The 19,132-nt window shown below is 39.7% G+C and overlaps 1 protein-coding gene across 1 annotated transcript in view; it reads left to right on the top strand.

The window, feature by feature from the left end:
• Positions 1-19,132, top strand: part of LOC115438377 (coagulation factor X-like) — a 34,422-nt gene that overhangs the window by 12,091 nt on the left and 3,199 nt on the right. The window contains 11 exon segments of the mRNA XM_030161952.1: positions 606-974; positions 1,063-1,186; positions 2,862-2,949; positions 4,189-4,201; positions 4,957-5,117; positions 9,194-9,218; positions 9,372-9,485; positions 10,242-10,373; positions 17,074-17,107; positions 17,143-17,250; positions 17,285-17,327. Coding sequence (XP_030017812.1) covers positions 606-974; positions 1,063-1,186; positions 2,862-2,949; positions 4,189-4,201; positions 4,957-5,117; positions 9,194-9,218; positions 9,372-9,485; positions 10,242-10,373; positions 17,074-17,107; positions 17,143-17,250; positions 17,285-17,327 — 1,211 coding nt within the window.

Raw genomic sequence — 19,132 nt, 5'->3', positions numbered from 1 at the left:
AGACTTAAAGGCTGGGACCCCGTTCTCTGATAGGTTCCCCCTAGAACATGGTCTGTCAAATCCTCCTGGACCGGCTTTTCCATTCTGGCCCCATTGTCTAAGGTTCAGGTTTGATCCCAGAGGAGCAGGTTGGAAGGAGGTTTGGTTTTCCACTGGACAGCACTGACCAACACATGTCAAATAGAGCATGTCCGTCCAGAAGTGGAGGAACAGGAACATACAGAACCATCCAAAGGTCCAGATGATCCATGGAAAAGACAGCAGACCGATCCAGACTTTCAGGTCCAGTCTGGGTCTGTGGTCATTCCAGTAGTTTCTCCTTCATGTTGAACAGACTGAAGTGTCTTAGTCCAGTTTGGATCTGGACTAAACACCGTTTGTGTGGATCATATTCCACTCACAGATGGGCTCTTCACACCTTTGTCACCTTCTGTAAACCCAGGCTTTACTCCAAACCTGGAACACCTCCTCTAACCCAGTGGAACTGCAACTGTTTACTCACTCAGACAGCAGAGGGACAGTGGCCACTTCTCCCACAATGCACCAGTACCTCTGACCTCTGACCTGTGGAGTTGACCTCTGACCTCTGTGTTTTCCTCCCTCAGGTGTTTGGTCCATCTCAGCTCATGTTGGAGATAATGTCACACTGCCATGTAACACTTCAGATGTTGTGGACTTTGAAGACGTTGCTGTAAATTGGACCAGACCAGACCTGGGTCCAGATCAGTACGTCTTCTTCTACAGAGATGGTAGACCTGATCCATATTACCAGCACCCATCCTATCGGGACCATGTGGATCTGGTCCACAGTCAGCTGATGGGTGGAGACCTGTCAGTGGTTCTGAAGAACGTGACGACAAACGACTCTGGAACGTTTGAGTGTCGACTGATCCAGGAGTTGGAGAACCAAACAGAGGAATCCAGGTCTGAGTCTAAACTCCTCAGCACCATCGTCCTGAAGGTCTCAGATCCAGGTGAGTTCAGTGTTTCCTCTGAGTCTGATCAAACATCAGCTGATACTGTGACCTCTGACCTCTGATCAAACACCTGGATGTTCTGCAGGTTCCACTGGAAACAGGAAGGAGAAAGAAGACGAAGGAGGACTAAGACGTGGACATAAAGCTGCACTGGCTGTTGGAGCAGTTCTTATTGCTACTATTCTTGGTGTTGTTGCCTATATGCATATGTAGGTCTTTTTTCATCCAAAGAATCAGAACTCAGAAAATCCTTCTGCAAACAAAGGTGATCAGGTCAGACCATGTGAGTCCAGACCAGTGTTTACATGTCTGTCCTGTTTCCTGTTTCCTGTCAGCTGATCCCAGTCACCTGACCAACTGTACTCAGGTTCTGATGGGTCGGGTTCATGGACTCTGGGGGGACTCACCTCATGTCCCCTCCGTGGAGTTGCCACCTTGTTGTGGTGGGGGGGCTGTGAGCTCAGAGGATTCTGGGAGCTGACAGCCCCTCCTCATGTGGACTCCAGTATTAGACTGTAACAGCCTTTCTAATCCACAGCTGATCTGATAAACCATCCAACCAAACTGGACTCAATGGATCCATGGACCCAGTGGATCCATGGTGTCCTTCAGGTGTTTGTTGTTGACACACAGTGTGGTCCAGTGCTCTCAGTAGTAGATGTCATCTGTCACTCTTGGTGCAGCCTCTGTTCTCCACTCAGGTCTTGTGTTCATCGTCCATGTGAACAAATAAAGTTCTGCTGGTTCGACTACAGTGAATGTCTGAGCCACTATTTTTCCTCCCTCCTTATTGGTCAGTCCTAGACCCTCTTCCAAACCCCCCTCATGTGTAAATATCTGAACCACATTACCCATGTTTCCCCTCAGATGGTGAAGCCATGACCCGCCCTCCTCTGCCTCTAATTGGCCGGTGTTCACTGCTGTCACTCATTACATTGGTTAACTTTAGGCATGAGGACTGATGAGCCAATCAGAGGCAGAGTAGGGCGGGTCATGCCCAGGAAAATATTGCTAACTAGCGCTGTCCACCTCTGGAACCTGATTGGACAGCTCCTCAGGTGCCGGTTCCGCCTCAGTTTGAGTTTACAGAATAAGTCCCATTACACCCAAACATGTTTACAGTTACAGACTGGCCTTTTCCAAAAAACAAACCCAAACTACCTGAAATGTCAGCAGAAGTCTGTGGAACTGGACCAGTATTCTGCCTGGTATGAAAAGTGTGGTGTTTTTGTACAGTCACTGTGATCTGGACGTTCTCATTCACATGAATACACCATCAACTGAGGCCTAATGTTGTTCAAATGACTGATTTTTCTTCAGAATTTGAAGGTCGTTCATATTTGTTCATGTTTTCAGTTCAGTTTGTACATGTACACTTTTTCATCATGAATTTGACTTTTTTCACTCAAAAACATAGAAAACACTTTGGAGTTGACATGATTTATCAGTTCTGATCCTATTGTTTAGATTATTGGACTGGTTCAGCCCACTTTAGACCAGTTTAGACCACTTTAGACCACTTTAGACCAGTTTAGACCAGTTTAGACCACTTTAGTCTGAATGTGGAACTGAACCAACATGAGTCTGACCCCCCTGTACTAATACAGAAGATTTACCCCTCCCTTCAGTTACTGACCCAGTCTGACCCCCCAGTCCAACCCCCCAGTCTGACCCCCAGTCCGAACCCCCAGTCCGACCCCCCAGTCTGAACCCCCAGTCCAACCCCCCAGTCCGACCCCCCAGTCCGAACCCCCAGTCCAACCCCCAGTCCGACCCCCCAATCTGAACCCCCAGTCTGAACCCCCAGTCTGACCCCCAGTCCGACCCCCCAGTCCAACCCCCCAATCTGAACCCCCAGTCCGACCCCCCAATCTGAACCCCCAGTCCAACCCCCCAGTCCAACCCCCAGTCCGACCCCCCAGACACCAGGAGCACCTGTCTCAGCGGTGCGTTTGTGGGCTGGACTCTGATGGTAAATGTCAGTGTTTGTTTAAAGGGGGACAGTTTGTGACCGGGTCTGAACCTGGATCCTGGATCAGGTCTGGGTCCGTTTAATTTTAACCCTGGAGCTGAAATGGGTTTGTTTAACCAAGTACCAGAGTCCACGTCGGTGTTGACCCGGTCATGGACAGACCTGAACAGGACCAGGTCAGACCCACATGTTCACACTAAGACACCAGACTATAGAAGATCCAACGGTCCTGTGGTGTCATTAAACGCAGCACGAATCCAACTGGAAACGACTTATGGATGGTTAGATGTGTGAAGTTCTGACATTTGACTTTATCAGAACCTGAACCCACACACTGACACTAAAAATAACACTAACACTAAAAATAACACTAAAAATAACACTAACACTAAAAATAACACAAACACTAAAAATAGCACTAACACTAACTAACTTTAGCTCTAACTCTAACTTTAACTCGAACGCTAACTCTAACTTCAACTCTAACTCTAACTTTAAATCTAACTCTAACTTTAACTCTAACTCTAACTTTAACTCTAACTTCAACTCTAATGCTAACTCTAACTGTAACGCTAACTCTAACTTCAACTCTAACTCTAACTTTAAATCTAACTCTAACTCTAACTCCAACTCCAACTCTAACTCTAACTTTAACTCTTATTCTAACTTTAACTCTAACTTTGAATCTAACTTTAACTCCAACTCCAACTCCAACTCCAACTCTAACTCCAACTCTAACTCTAACTTTAACTCTTATTCTAACTTTAACTCTAACTTTGAATCTAACTTTAACTCCAACTTTAACTTTAACTCTAACCCACTGAACTGAAGAGAACCCATGAAAACACACACAGTGTTTGTCCAATGAATCACTAACTCACCTGTATGTGTGTGTATTTATGTGTGTGTGTGTGTGTGTGCATATATTTGTGTGTGTGTGTGTGTGTGTGTATGTGTGTTAGTGTATTTATGTGTGTAGGTGTGTGTGTACTTGTGTGGGTGTATTTATGTGTGTGTGTGTGTGTGTGTGCATATATTTGTGTGTGTGTGTGTGTGTATGTGTGTTAGTGTATTTATGTGTGTAGGTGTGTGTGTACTTGTGTGGGTGTGTTTATGTGTGTGCGTGTGTGTGTGTGTGTGTGTGTGTGTATATATTTGTGTGTGTTGTCCAGTTCAGTTCAGTTCAGTATCATGTCGTTCTTCTGTCGTGCTTCTTTACTTCTCGTCTGTTTCCTTCAGGTTCACGGACACGGTAAGACCTCTGACCTGTGACCTGTGACCTCTGACCTGTGACCGTCGTTCTTCCAGGTTAGATCGATACATTTTGAACAGTTTTTAACTCAGCTGGAGTCGTTTGTTTCTGGTTGAATATTTGGACTCTTCCAGAGTTGGTGCTTCATTACCGTCCTTCAACACCTTTGACCTGTGACGTCCTGCACTTGAAAACAGGCTGTAATTAGAATGAGTTCAACTTTAGGCTCAGGTTCAACTTTATGTCCAGGTTCAACTTTAGCTCCAGGTTCAACTTTATGTTCAGGTTCAACTTTAGCTCCAGGTTCAACTTGAGCTCCAGGTTCAACTTTAGGTCCAGGTTCAACTTTAGGTCCAGGTTCAACTTTAGGTCCAGGTTCAACTTTAGGCTCAGGTTCAACTTTAGGCTCAGGTTCAACTTTAGGTCCAGGTTCAGGTTGACTCTCCATCATCAACTGTAGATCTGATGTGATGGACAGAACTGTTGGACCAGTATCAGTGAAACTCGTGGTGTGTTGGAACTAAAGCTCCATGTGTCCACCATGACCTGAGCTCAGTCCTGTTCCATCAGTGGGTTTGGACGCTGGGACTTGTGTTCATGTGGTCCATAGTCCAGGTCTTAGATGGACCATGTACTTCACCTACAGTACCAGTCCTGTTGAAACCCCAGTAGACCTGGTACCTCAGTCTGTAAACAAAGACCACAGGTTTCAGACTGGAGCTGATGATGATGATGGTCTGGTGTTTCCTCTCCAGTGTTCCTGGACGGTGACGAGGCCACGCAGGTCCTGCGCCGGCGGACCCGAGCCAACAGTTTCCTGGAGGAGCTGAAAGCGGGCAACATGGAGAGGGAATGTATGGAGGAGGTCTGCGACTGGGAGGAGGCTCGAGAGATCTTCGAGAACAAGGAGATGACGGTAGTCCCCTCTGGCATGGACACAAAAGTCCACCGACCAGTGCAGTCTGAGGCTGACACCTGGACACGGGTCAAAGCCTCTGGTCTACGGCGCTCCCTGGATCTGTTGGTTACTGGATTTTCTCCTCACAAACAAAACAAAACAAATGGGACCAACGGCCCTGGAGCTGACCGGCACTTCTGTCTCTGATAATGGGGACATTTTTCAAAGTTGCACCAAATCTGGAATCAGATCCAGACCCAAATAATTTCACTGCCTTTGGTCGACATCATCATAAAGACGCTGTATACCAAGTTTGGAGTCAATGGGAATTGTAGTTTTGGAGAAGAAGACTGAAAGTTTTGTAACGGACGACAGACGATGACGCCGGAGACCACATGACGACAACAGCTAACAGCCTGTGGGCCGCTAAGCTAACCTGAGGTTCACTGAGTTTCATTTGGAAATAGAAAAATTACAATTTCATTTCAAGGCGTTTTTCTTTTTCAGAGTCAAAACAGATAAACCAAATTTAAAAAAAAACTGATTGATTTTTGTTTTCTTTTTCTAAAAAAAAAAAAATAAAGTTAGTACCTGACAGAAGTGGAAAAATGGACCAAAAACACCTGTTTTTTTTTTTTTTTTTTTTTTTTTTCATTTTCTGAGACCGGATGTTCTCATTTACAAGGAAAGGGCGCTAATGCCACGAATGATGGATTCATATGAATCTTCCAGTTTGTACGCAATCTGGAGTTCGTAGACATTTGTGGCAAGGTTCTAATAGTTCTGGATTTTTATTCTAGTTTAGTTTTATTTAGTTTGGACTTTTTTTTTTCTCTAATTCAGTTCATTTGAATTCATTTTTAGAGCAGGTTTGATAGTTTTTATTAGTTTTCATTTCTTTCTTAAATGCTTAGTTGTAGTTTAGTTTAGTTGTAGTTCTGTTGTAGTTCAGTTGTAGTTTAGTTGTAGTTCAGTTGTAGTTTAGTTGTAGTTCAGGTGTAGTTCAGTTGTAGTTCAGTTGTAGTTTAGTTGTAGTTCAGTTGTAGTTTAGTTGTAGTTTAGTTGTAGTTCAGTTGTAGTTCAGTTGTAGCTTAGTTGTAGTTCAGTTGTAGTTTAGTTGTAGTTTAGTTTTAGTTTAGTTGTAGTTCAGTTGTAGTTTAGTTGTAGTTCAGTTGTAGTTTAGTTGTAGTTTAGTTGTAGTTCAGTTGTAGTTCAGTTGTAGTTTAGTTGTAGTTTAGTTGTAGTTCAGTTGTAGTTCAGTTGTAGTTTAGTTGTAGTTCAGTTGTAGTTTAGTTGTAGTTTAGTTTTAGTTTAGTTGTAGTTCAGTTGTAGTTTAGTTGTAGTTCAGGTGTAGTTCAGTTGTAGTTTAGTTGTAGTTTAGTTTTAGTTTAGTTGTAGTTCAGTTGTAGTTTAGTTGTAGTTCAGTTGTAGTTTAGTTGTAGTTTAGTTGTAGTTCAGTTGTAGTTCAGTTGTAGTTTAGTTGTAGTTCAGTTGTAGTTCAGTTGTAGTTTAGTTGTAGTTCAGTTGTAGTTTAGTTGTAGTTTAGTTTTAGTTTAGTTGTAGTTCAGTTGTAGTTTAGTTGTAGTTCAGTTGTAGTTTAGTTGTAGTTCAGGTGTAGTTCAGTTGTAGTTTAGTTGTAGTTTAGTTTAGTTGTAGTTTAGTTTAGTTGTAGTTCAGTTGTAGTTTAGTTGTAGTTTAGTTTTAGTTTAGTTGTAGTTCAGTTGTAGTTTAGTTGTAGTTCAGTTGTAGTTTAGTTGTAGTTCAGGTGTAGTTCAGTTGTAGTTTAGTTGTAGTTTAGTTTAGTTGTAGTTTAGTTTAGTTGTAGTCAGTTGTAGTTTTTGTTTAGTTGTAGTTTAGTTGTAGTTCAGTTGTAGTTCAGTTGTAGTTTAGTTTAGTTCAGTTGTAGTTCAGTTGTAGTTCAGTTGTAGTTTAGTTTAGTTCAGTTGTAGTTCAGTTGTAGTTTAGTTGTAGTTTAGTTTAGTTCAGTTGTAGTTCAGTTGTAGTTTAGTTTAGTTTAGTTTAGTTTAGTTCAGTTGTAGTTTAGTTGTAGTTTAGTTTAGTTGTAGTTCAGTTGTAGTTCAGTTGTAGTTTAGTTGTAGTTTAGTTTAGTTCAGTTGTAGTTTAGTTGTAGTTTAGTTTAGTTTAGTTGTAGTTCAGTTGTAGTTCAGGTGTAGTTCAGTTGTAGTTCAGTTGTAGTTTAGTTGTAGTTCAGTTGTAGTTTAGTTGTAGTTTAGTTGTAGTTCAGTTGTAGTTCAGTTGTAGCTCAGTTGTAGTTCAGTTGTAGTTTAGTTGTAGTTTAGTTTTAGTTTAGCTGTAGTTTAGTTGTAGTTCAGTTGTAGTTTAGTTGTAGTTCAGTTGTAGTTTAGTTGTAGTTCAGTTGTAGTTTAGTTTTAGTTTAGTTGTAGTTCAGTTGTAGTTTAGTTGTAGTTCAGTTGTAGTTTAGTTGTAGTTTAGTTGTAGTTCAGTTGTAGTTTAGTTGTAGTTTAGGTTGTAGTTCAGTTGTAGTTCAGTTGTAGTTTAGTTTAGTTGTAGTTCAGTTGTAGTTTAGTTGTAGTTTAGTTTTAGTTTAGTTGTAGTTCAGTTGTAGTTTAGTTGTAGTTCAGGTGTAGTTCAGTTGTAGTTTAGTTGTAGTTTAGTTCAGTTGTAGTTTAGTTGTAGTTCAGTTGTAGTTCAGTTGTAGTTCAGTTGTAGTTCAGTTGTAGTTTAGTTGTAGTTCAGTTGTAGTTTAGTTGTAGTTTAGTTTTAGTTTAGTTGTAGTTCAGTTGTAGTTTAGTTGTAGTTCAGTTGTAGTTTAGTTGTAGTTCAGGTGTAGTTCAGTTGTAGTTTAGTTGTAGTTTAGTTTAGTTGTAGTTTAGTTTAGTTGTAGTTCAGTTGTAGTTAGTTGTAGTTTAGTTTTAGTTTAGTTGTAGTTCAGTTGTAGTTTAGTTGTAGTTCAGTTGTAGTTTAGTTGTAGTTCAGGTGTAGTTCAGTTGTAGTTTAGTTGTAGTTTAGTTTAGTTGTAGTTTAGTTTAGTTGTAGTTCAGTTGTAGTTTAGTTTAGTTTAGTTGTAGTTTAGTTGTAGTTCAGTTGTAGTTCAGTTGTAGTTTAGTTTAGTTCAGTTGTAGTTCAGTTGTAGTTCAGTTGTAGTTTAGTTTAGTTCAGTTGTAGTTCAGTTGTAGTTTAGTTGTAGTTTAGTTTAGTTCAGTTGTAGTTCAGTTGTAGTTTAGTTTAGTTTAGTTTAGTTTAGTTCAGTTGTAGTTTAGTTGTAGTTTAGTTTAGTTTAGTTGTAGTTCAGTTGTAGTTCAGTTGTAGTTCAGTTGTAGTTCACACAATACAGTTTCAGTTATCATTTTTTTCTTTTAATTATAGTTTTTATTCGTTTCAGTTAACGAAAAAGTTTTTACAATTCAATTCATGAAGTGGCTGAAGGTAAGACGTGGGAGGGGCCCAAAGCACGCTTACGACTGTATGGTTTAAGTACGACAAAATGCCCTCATTTTCTGACGGAGGCCTCAAGTTGCTCTTGCGAATGAAACACCAGCCATACCAATTTAGTAAGACGGCCGTAAGAACGTACTGCTCCTTCCACGAATGTCTACGAACTCCAGATTTGTACGAACTGGAAGATTCACACAAACACGTTATTCGTAAGAATCTTTGTGACCGAAGCATTAGCGCTGTTTCCCTGAAAATGACAACATCCGGTCTCAGAAAATGAAAAAAAAAAAAAAAACAGGTGTTTTTGTTTCGTTTTTCCATTTCTGTCAGGTACTGACTTCATTTTTTTGTTATTAGAGAAAATTAAAATCAATCTGTTTTTTTTTTTTTTTTTTTTTAAATTAGGTTTATCTGTTTTGACACTGGAAAAAAAAGGCTTGAAATTCCATTTTGATTCTTCTATTTTAAAATGGAAGTCAGTGAACCACTAGTTTTTCTTTTGTTTCTTGTAAAGAAAATCCAATTACAACAGATCCACGGTCCGACGTCTAGTTCTGAAATGATTGCGGCCTCGTTTTAGTCGAATTAAGCTAACCTAGTGATAAACAAATCTAGAACACACTGATCATCAGTCGTGTGGTTTTCGTGGCAGTAACTCGTTGTTTTCTTCCTTCCAGGATGAGTTCTGGGCCTTATATTACGGTAAAACTTTCCATTTCCACGTCACACACAGAGGGTTTTCAACCACGTGTCCGTCAGATGGACAAACCGCAGACGACATTATTCCAGTTGTTTTCCAGGAAGGATGGGCCGGTGTGGGCTCCGCTGCTCAGTCCTGTTCTTCTGCTTTTGCAGACGGTGATGCATGTCAGTCCGTGCCGTGCGCCAACGGAGGAACGTGTAAAGACGGGATCGGTAACTTCACCTGCTACTGCCGGGACGGATACACGGGAGTCTCCTGTCACACAAGTACATCCAACTGAAGCCAAACACACCAGAGTCCACAGAGAACACTCACACCGTCCCACAGGCCCTGTTCTGGGTTCTATGTGGATCAGAACCAGGAGAATGTGTGGGGCTGTCTGGTTCTGTTCTGTGTTCCAGTCCTGGTTCTGGTCTATGTTTCAGTCCTGGTTCTGTTCTGTGTTCCAGTCCTGGTTCTGGTCTATGTTCCAGTCCTGGTTCTGTTCTGTGTTCCAGTCCTGGTTCTGTTCTGTGTTCCAGTCCTGGTTCTGGTCTATGTTCCACTCCTGGTTCTGTTCTGTGTTCCAGTCCTGGTTCTGGTCTATGTTCCAGTCCTGGTTCTGGTCTATGTTCCACTCCTGGTTCTGGTCTATGTTCCAGTCCTGGTTCTGTTCTGTGTTCCAGTCCTGGTTCTGTTCTGTGTTCCAGTCCTGGTTCTGGTCTATGTTCCAGTCCTGGTTCTGGTCTATGTTGATGATACTAATGACAGGCAACAATGAAGAAAACACTGACGAAGACAAAGACAACAGTGATGACAAAGATGACAAAGACAACAATGACGAAGACGACAAAGATGACCAAGACAACAATGAAGACAAAGATGACGACAAAGACAACAACTAAGACAACAACGACAAATATTTCGACATCGAACAGGACAGACTGCGCGGCGGCTCATGGCCTGGTGGTCGATGAGCTAAAAAGTTCCTGTGGAGGAAAAGAGTTTGGTGTTGAACTTCATGTTCTTTTGTCTCGTTGCAGACGTTGGTTTGTCGTGTGAACACAACAATGGTGGCTGTGAACATTTCTGCAACGAAGAGGAAACTCCCAAACTTTGCTCCTGCGCCGATGGATATTTCCTGGCATCAGACAACCAAACCTGCCAATCCAGCGGTGAGAGACGTGGGATCGGTGGTGTTAGTTTGCATTCACTAGAGCTGAAGTGGTTGGAGTTGTTTTGAGCTGAGATGAACAGACTGCTGGGAGTTCAGTGTTTCCTTTACGGCACAGGTGTCAAACACGCGGCCCGGAGGCCAGATCCGGCCCACCAAAGGGTCCAGTCCGGCCCTTTGGATGAATTTGTGAAATGCAAAAATTATACAAAGATATTGACGATCCTTTTAGTTCAGGTTCCACATTCAGACCAGTATGATCTACAGTGGGTTGGATCAGTAAAATACTACTGTAACAACCTAGAAATACCCACAACTCCAAAATTTTCTCTTTTCAAATGTAAATATTTTCAAGTATTTACACTAAAACAAAGTGTAATTTTGCAAAAACTGTGAATAAACTGACATGTTCAGGTTCCACTTCAGACTATTTCAGTCTCAAGTGGGTCAGACCAGTAAAATACAACCATATTAACATAAAAATAAGGACAACTCCAAAGGTTTCTCTTTGTAAATATATATATTTTCATGTATTTACACTAAAACAAAGTATAATTTTGAAAAAAAAAAAAAGTGAATAACCTGAAATGTCTGAAGAGAAGTCAGTACAACTTTTACCAGTATTCTGTCTGTTCTTAAATGTTGTGTGTGTTTGTAGATCCACTGTGATCTGTACGTTCTAACGAACATGTGGAAATGATAAACTGAGGCAGAAGAGTGTTCAAATGACACTGATTTTTTCTTTTTTTTTCATGTTATTCACATCTTTTGAAAGGATAGTTTGTAGATGTAAAACTTTTCATCATGTAAATTCACTTTTTTTGCTCTACAACAGAAAAGTTTGGAGTTGACATTGTTTCTATATTACTCTGTTCTTATTTTCCTGGTCGGGCCCATTGCAGACCAGACTGAGCTGAATGTGGAACTGAACTGACAGGAGGTGGACTGCCCCGCCTTAGGGGGTGGTCTTCTTCTGGTCAGACTTACATTTCTCTTGGTGACCCATACCTTCATGAACCTTCAGCATCAGGACAAAATCTAACATGTTCCAAAGGCGTTTCTGTGAGTGCCATTAGAGCGGTGCTTCTCCATCTTTTTTCTGTGGCCCCCCCCTTTTGGAGGATGAAAAATCTTCAGCCCCCCCCCCCCCCCCCCCCCTCAACCCTAACAACATTTGAACAGTGGCACAGTGGACTCATGTTGAGTTTATTTGTATTGTCCAAGCTAAAAAATCTGTTATTTTTAATTTGAATAATAAATTATTCACGGAAAAGCAAAAAGTAATTGTTACAATACTGATGTTTCTTTCAGTAAAAGTTAGAATGGGCTCTGTGCACAGCTCCTCTACCTCCTGAACTTCAGACTGCTCCTTTATCTCCTGTCTTTCATTCATGGACACACTGATTATTCCAGGTGTGTCTGCTGCTACTTGTTGTGCTACTGTGGTCAGACACACCTGGATTCATCAGTGTGTCCATGAATGAAAGACAGGAGATAAAGGAGCAGTCTGAAGTTCAGGAGGTAGAGGAGCTGTGCCCATTCTAACTTCTACTGAAAGAAACATCAGTATTGTAACAATTACTTTTTGCTTTTCCGTGAACAATTTATTGTTCAAATTAAAAATAACAGATTTTTTAGCTTGGACAATACAAATAAACTCAACACGACTGCTCCATGAGACAATATTTGTCCAAATAAAAATAGGAAATACGCAATTACCTTACAACTATGAAAATAAAGTCACTTTTTTTTAGAAACAACAAACAAATTTTGGTAACAAAGATGAAAATTTAACAATATCAGTGGCTGCAATGAGCCCATTTACCCTGAACACCTCAGAACATTCAAGTGCAAACTGTACAAACTGTTCAAAAACAGAAACTTGGCTCATTTGTCTTTTCCAGTCCGGTCCTTGTCCAGTGTCCACCCTTATGAAACAAAAATATATGGCAATATATTGAAAAATATAATGCATTATATTAAAAAATACATTTCCATATATGGGAAAGTAGTGCATATATTTTCCAATATACTGCAATATATGCTTTAATCATATATTGATACATATAAAACATATATTGCAATGCAGACAAAAACTGCCCTATATTTTTACATATAGTTTTATTGAAACTCAATTTCTTTCCATTGACACAAGTTTACATAAAGCAGATATTTATCAACACTTACATTACTTGGTATGCATAATAACATATTTCATGAAAATATGCATCGTGATATACATGAAAAAAGTGTTAACTGATAAAAGATGCCTTCTTAGTCATTTTGGCAACATAGGATGAAAAAGATGTAAATATATATATATATATATATACATGCATATTTTTTGAAGTGTATTACTAAATATATAATTACATATATTTAGCAATAAACTAGACAATATATGTATGTAAATATGCATACATGCATTATGAAGTGTATTACAAAATATATAATGACATATATTTACATATAGAAGTAAATATATTGTCATATATGTTTCAATATATGGAAAGCGGCAATTCCTTATGTATTTTTCAATATATTGTAATATAATACAAAATATATTGACACAATATATTATTCTGTATATTTTAAATATAAATATATATTATACAGTAATATATTTTTCAGTCAGTAATATACTGACTGTCAATATATAGAGAAATATATTTTCTTTGCATAAGGGCAAACCTGAACTCTGAGTCTGGTCTGGTCCCAGATCACCATGGCAGTACAGCTGTGTGTTGTACGTCCCTAAAATGAGTCTGGGGTAGTCCAAAGGTGTGCAACAGAACTAAAATGGATAGCATATGGTAGTAAATTTATGCCATCTAAAACTGACCCAAACTGTAAATATTGGGCAGCTATGGGAGTTACAGCTTAGAGGGTTCTGGAAAATAATGGGAGAGCGGAGAGTTTCCAAACTTTGGCACAAAAATATCAACTTGAGAAACATGATTTTTTTTCTGTTATCTTCAAACGAGACTATTCTGAAGGGGAAATACACACTCAAAAAAATAATTAAGCCAAAAATGTAGACTTTATGCATTTTAATTACATGTAAATTTTCCATGTAATTTTATTACATAAGTTTAATGTAAAGAGTTGCATTTAATACAATGTTTTTTCTATCATATTGAGTCAATATGAGTAAATTAAAGACCTTCAGTCAGATTTGCTTTAGTTAATGCAAACTTCTACATAAACTGTGTTTGACTGTGACGCTCAGCCTTTTTATGTGATCTAGTAAATAAAGTTTACTTTATTTGTTTAGATTCACTTTATACTAAGCATATTCACATTATGTTTGACTTTTCAGATAAATAAACTTTAAATTTCATATATTTCAGTTACATTTTACTTTAAAATATTACTTCATGTTTATTAGAGCCAAGAATCATTTTTTTTGAGTGCAGGTGGGACCCCCCATGGAAGAGAGCGGTGGGGTTCAAATGATGACTAAAGCATTTAAAGACAGCAAAACTAGGATCATCTGAGCATTATGTAAAGCCTTCATAAACCTCAATAAGCAAACAACTTACTATGTAAAAGTGAACTGGGAAAGAGAATTTGACACAGAAATTGATGATAGATCGGCTAAACATGTGGAAATTCCATCAAACGACTACACTCTCAAAAACAGAGGTACAAGATCAGAACCTTTCTGTACCTATAAGGACATTTTTGAACAATGTTCTCTCAGAAGTACAGTATTGGTCTGCAGGAGGCCAGAATGTCCCCTTTGGACGATGAAAAAGGCTCCACAGTTCTGTCCAGTCCACATGTGTACTCTAAGGAACCCTGCAGCAGTAAACCTGTGTGTAGACCATGAGAACAGACTACAGGTTAGAACTGAACAGTAGGACTAACTAGAGTTCAGACATGAGGCTGAGCACAGGCCTGTCAGACTCATGTTAGTTCAGTTCCACATTCAGTCCAAACTGATCCACAGTGGACCGGACCAGGAAAACAACAACATGATAACCTGTAAATAATGACCACTCCAAATGTTTGTCTCTGTTTTAGAGCAATCCAAATTAAATTATGAAAATATGTACTTTTACAAACTATCCAAACAAAAATGATGTGAAAAAACTGAAATTTCTTGAGAAAAACAAGTGCAGTTTTAACAATACTACACCTCAACTTCCCATTTGCACATGCAGATTACAGATTGGATCTACAAAGGGAATCAAATATTTAATAAGAGGAAGAACGAGGTTCAAATTTTACTAACAAAGCTAAGGTTCAGGTTTTTCAGATTTTATTGTTCAAGGATAGTTTGTAAAAGTTAATATTTTCATAATTTAATTTAAGTTTTTACGCTAAAACAAAGACAAAAATCTGGAGTTGTCATTATTCATAGGTGTAATGGAATATTGTGTTTTTTCACATTAAACTCAGAACATTTGGAGTCTTTATTTAGAGATTATTCTGCTTTTATTATTTTAGTTGAGATCACATTGTCCTGTGTGTGGAACCTGAACTAAGACAAGTTCCACATCTTTGATCGTTAATATCTGAAGTGTAGTTTTTGTAAATTCATCCCAGGGCCGGACTGGAACCTTTGGCGGGCCAGTTTTGGTCCCTGGGCCACATGTTTGACACCCCTGGCTAAGCACATTATTTATTATATATCATACTGTAATTACTCTATATTATATTTAATAATAGTTTGTGTTTTAATTTAATAGCCCAATTAGCTCAGTGATAATAACCTAATCATTTCTTTCTCTTCTTCGAACCTCTGATTATCGCCATAATCTGTGTTTGATCCACTTTTCATTCACACCTCCATGTCTTGCCTATGCTGTTTTTTTTTTCCAGTTAGTCCCACTGGTTCAAACTTTAACCATCATGGCATTATCAACTATATGAGTTTTCTTTCCATGTAAAGTACTAAAGGTACAAAAATGGACTATTTCAAAGGGTACAGAAATGTCTGAAAAAGTCCACCCCCAGAGACAAGCATTAGTACCCTTTAAGTACCAGCTGGTACCTGTGTTTATGAGAGTGTTCTAGCTCTGGGACATGGAGGGAATGTGCCTGGAAAAACCTGATGGGATTTTTCATTCCACCCACGTTTCAAAGTGAACAGTTCCAGAGGCATCAGGAATGTTGGAGGGAATGCAGGCAGATGGATGTTGACCATTCTCATGTTTGGTGGAAATGTTCAAAACTTTGGGAATATTGGGAAATGATCTACAATGTCCTGTGTCAAGTATTAGGATACACAGTTCCAAAGAAACCTGAAAGTCTTTGGTGATGGGACTATACGTGAGATGATAAATATTTGGTAAAGGTGAGGTTGATAGCTGCAAAAAAATGTAGAACAAGGAAATGGGGGAAGATGAACGTACCATCAAAGGGTTAATGGATAAACAGGATGGAGGACGTATGTCTAATGGAAAAACTAACACAGACTGAGACGACGAGAACCACAAATGAACAACACGTGGAAAAAATGGACATTATATTAACAAAATAACTGGTAAGACTGTGCTGCTCAGACATGTTCATGTGTTGTGTTTTCATTTGTTGTTGTTCTTTTAGAATGATCCCTCTGGTATCCTGTTCACCAGGGCCCTTACTGAGCACCAAGTGAGCCTTTTTGGCACACTTGTGGAATAATGTCAAAAACATTTCATACAGTTTGTTTTTAATTCTTTTACACTTTTTTCTATTTCAACAACTTGAGCCGTAAATAAAAATACCAAATACTCAATAATTGTCACATTTAAAAGCCGTGGTTGTAATGGAAACAAACCATTTTTTTTTTTTGGATGCAAAAAACACAAAAAATTATTTTTTCAATATACTCCATAATAATAATAATGGATTGGATTTATATAGCGCCTTTCTAGACACCCAAAGCGCTTTACATTATTGACCCATTATTCATTCGCTCTCACATTCTCCCTCTGGTGGTGGTAAACTACATCTGTAGCCACAGCTGCCCTGGGCAGACTGACAGAAGTGGATCATAAAAGTGGATCAGATATTATTGGATTTTTTTCATCCTGTCATATGTCAGTGATTAACTCCAACACTGGTTAATTTAATTATTATTTTTGGTGCTAGATCAAATGTTCAAAATACTAGCATCTGTCACCAAGTGTGCGTAAATGCACACCTATAAATCAAACTATTAAATATATATTGATTTATTTTTCCGCTCTAATTTGATTTTATTTTTGTAAATCCAGCTCAGTCCTAATCATACAGATCAAATGTTAGAACTAGTGCGTTTTCTGCACACTTGGCAGACAGATGCTAGTCTGCTCATTTTCTTTTGTTTACAATGTGCACATTTGAGTTGGTGGACAGAATTTTAAAGATCATGCACAAATGAAAACTTTTGAATTCTAACCTGATTTAAATTGTGAAAAATAATATGAAGTTTTTAACACGAAGTGCAAAGTGTGCGTAAAAGGCACACCTGGATACCAGAGGGTTAATAAAATATAAGTTACAAAAAAGAGTCCAGGGTGCTCCAACGCTAAAACATTAGTTCCACCTGCAACATGTTTTAACCTGAAAAGAAAAAAAAAAACGCAGTAGAGATCCTATGCTCCCCCTGGAAAGCATTCATGAACCCCCCCCCCCCCCCCCCCCCAAGGGGCCCACCCCACAGTTTGAGAACCACTGCGTTAGAGGAACTCCAGTCTGCAGACCTCTAACCCTGGGATGTCCTCTTGCAGAAGTCTTCAAATGCGGCGCAGTCATGGTTAATGTGATCCATAATCATCTGAGGAACATCCCAGGGAACATGACGGACAATCACACAACGGACATCAGTACTGAGGCCCACGGCGTTAGCCCCGCCCCCTCCACTCCTGCTCACAACGACAGCGTCAGACAGATCCAACAACAGGGACGTTATTTCTCTCCGATGGCCGGAACGGGCCGCAGGATGGACGGTGACGCATGTCCTCCAGGAGAATGTCCATGGCAGGTAGAGTCTGAACAGGACGGTCCTGTTGGACCTGGTCTACTGGTCTAAACAGAGGCCTTTGTTTAGGTTTCCAGGAGTCTAGAGAACCCAGAATGAACCCACTATGACCCAGAACCTGGGGCGCCGTAAAGGGGGTAAAGGTGACAGATTCATGGGGCCCAGCCTTTCTGGGGGGCCACAGAGCAGTGGGGGGGTCCAGTGGATACAGGTTAGACCAGGGCTGTCAAACTCATTTAAGTTCAGGGGCCACATTAAGTCCAAACTGACCTCCAGTGGGCCGGACCAGTGAAACAGCAGCAGAATAACCTGTAAATAATGACCACTCCACATTTTTGTGTTTGTTTTAGTGCAATCAGAATTAAATTTTGAAAATATGTACAGTTACAAAGTATCCAAACAAAAGGATGTGAATAACCTGAAAAAAATGACATTACTTGTGAAAAATAAGTGCAGTTTTAACAATATTACACCTCAACTTACCATTTTTAGCTACGTATTACAGGTTGGATCTACAAAGAAACAAAACATTTAATAACAGGAGGAATAAGGTTACAATTTCACTTTCAAAAGTTCAGGTTTTTCACATTTTATTGTTAAAGGATAGTTTATAAATGTTCATATTTTCAGAATTTAATGTAAGTTTTTACACTAAAACTAAGAGAAAAATTTGGAGTTATTATTCGTAGGTGTAATGGAATATTGTGTTTTTCACATTCAGCTCAGAACATTTGGAGTCTTTATTTACAGGTTATTCTGCTTTTATTTAGTTGAGATCACATTGTTCTGTACGTGGAACCTCAACTAAAACGACTTCGACATCCTTCATTGTGAATATCTTCAGTGTAATTTTGTGCTTGTAAATTCATCCTGCAGGGCCGGACTGGAACCTTTAGTGGGCCGGATTTGGCCCCTGGGCCGCATGTTTGACACCCCTGGATTAGAAGGTGTGAAAATTTCATGTAAGATCTGCTGTTTAGTACAGGTGGAGAGGCCTTGGACGTTGAAAGCATGTTTAATTTCACTTTTACTTCATACCCGCATTAGTTACATTACTTATGAACCACACCCCCACATATTTAACTGCTGCCCCTACCCCATGTACCAGAATCAGCGTACGACAAACACGATTCAGAAACAAAAGAAGGTCGAAAGCGCTTGTTAGAGGTTTGGGACTTCTGATTGGTTCAGGTAACGTAGCGGGGCTATGTGGACGATAAAAACATGCCAGTAGCTTAATCATCGGGTTGATGGACAGTATTAATGTTCTACTCAGGATGTTATTACCTGACAACAGGAACGTCACATGCACATAACGACAGGAGGGGACGCGGCGCATGAATGCATTTGTGTACCCATGTAGAACTACCCGGTCCATTAGTGCTGAAGACAGAACCGAGACCACACCGGTCTGATGCAGGTTCAACACCGAGGAATAAAAATGACCTTTAAGCCCAGATTTAAAAGTTTCCAGAGAAGGAGCCATTTTGACCGTTCAGGTGCCAGCACTGACAAAGGTGGATCAGCTGTAGTTTTTAGCCCGAAGCTGATGTGCAGACCCCCGTACCAGACAGGGACTAGACCACTCTAATGCTGCATTTCTACTACGTGGTATCGACTCGACTCGACTCGACTCGACTCGACTCGGCCTTTTTGTGTTTCCATTCTGAAAAAGGACCTGAATCTGGTACCTGGTACTAGTTTTTTGGAATCTGGTACCTGGTACTAGTTTTTTGGAATCTGGTACCTGGTACTAGTTTTTTGGAATCTGGTACCTGGTACTAGTTTTTTGGAATCTGGTACCTGGT

The sequence above is a fragment of the Sphaeramia orbicularis genome, chromosome 18, assembly GCF_902148855.1.
Source record: "Sphaeramia orbicularis chromosome 18, fSphaOr1.1, whole genome shotgun sequence".
Lineage (NCBI taxonomy): Eukaryota > Metazoa > Chordata > Actinopteri > Kurtiformes > Apogonidae > Sphaeramia > Sphaeramia orbicularis.
This window is presented reverse-complemented; position numbering and strand designations above follow the sequence as displayed.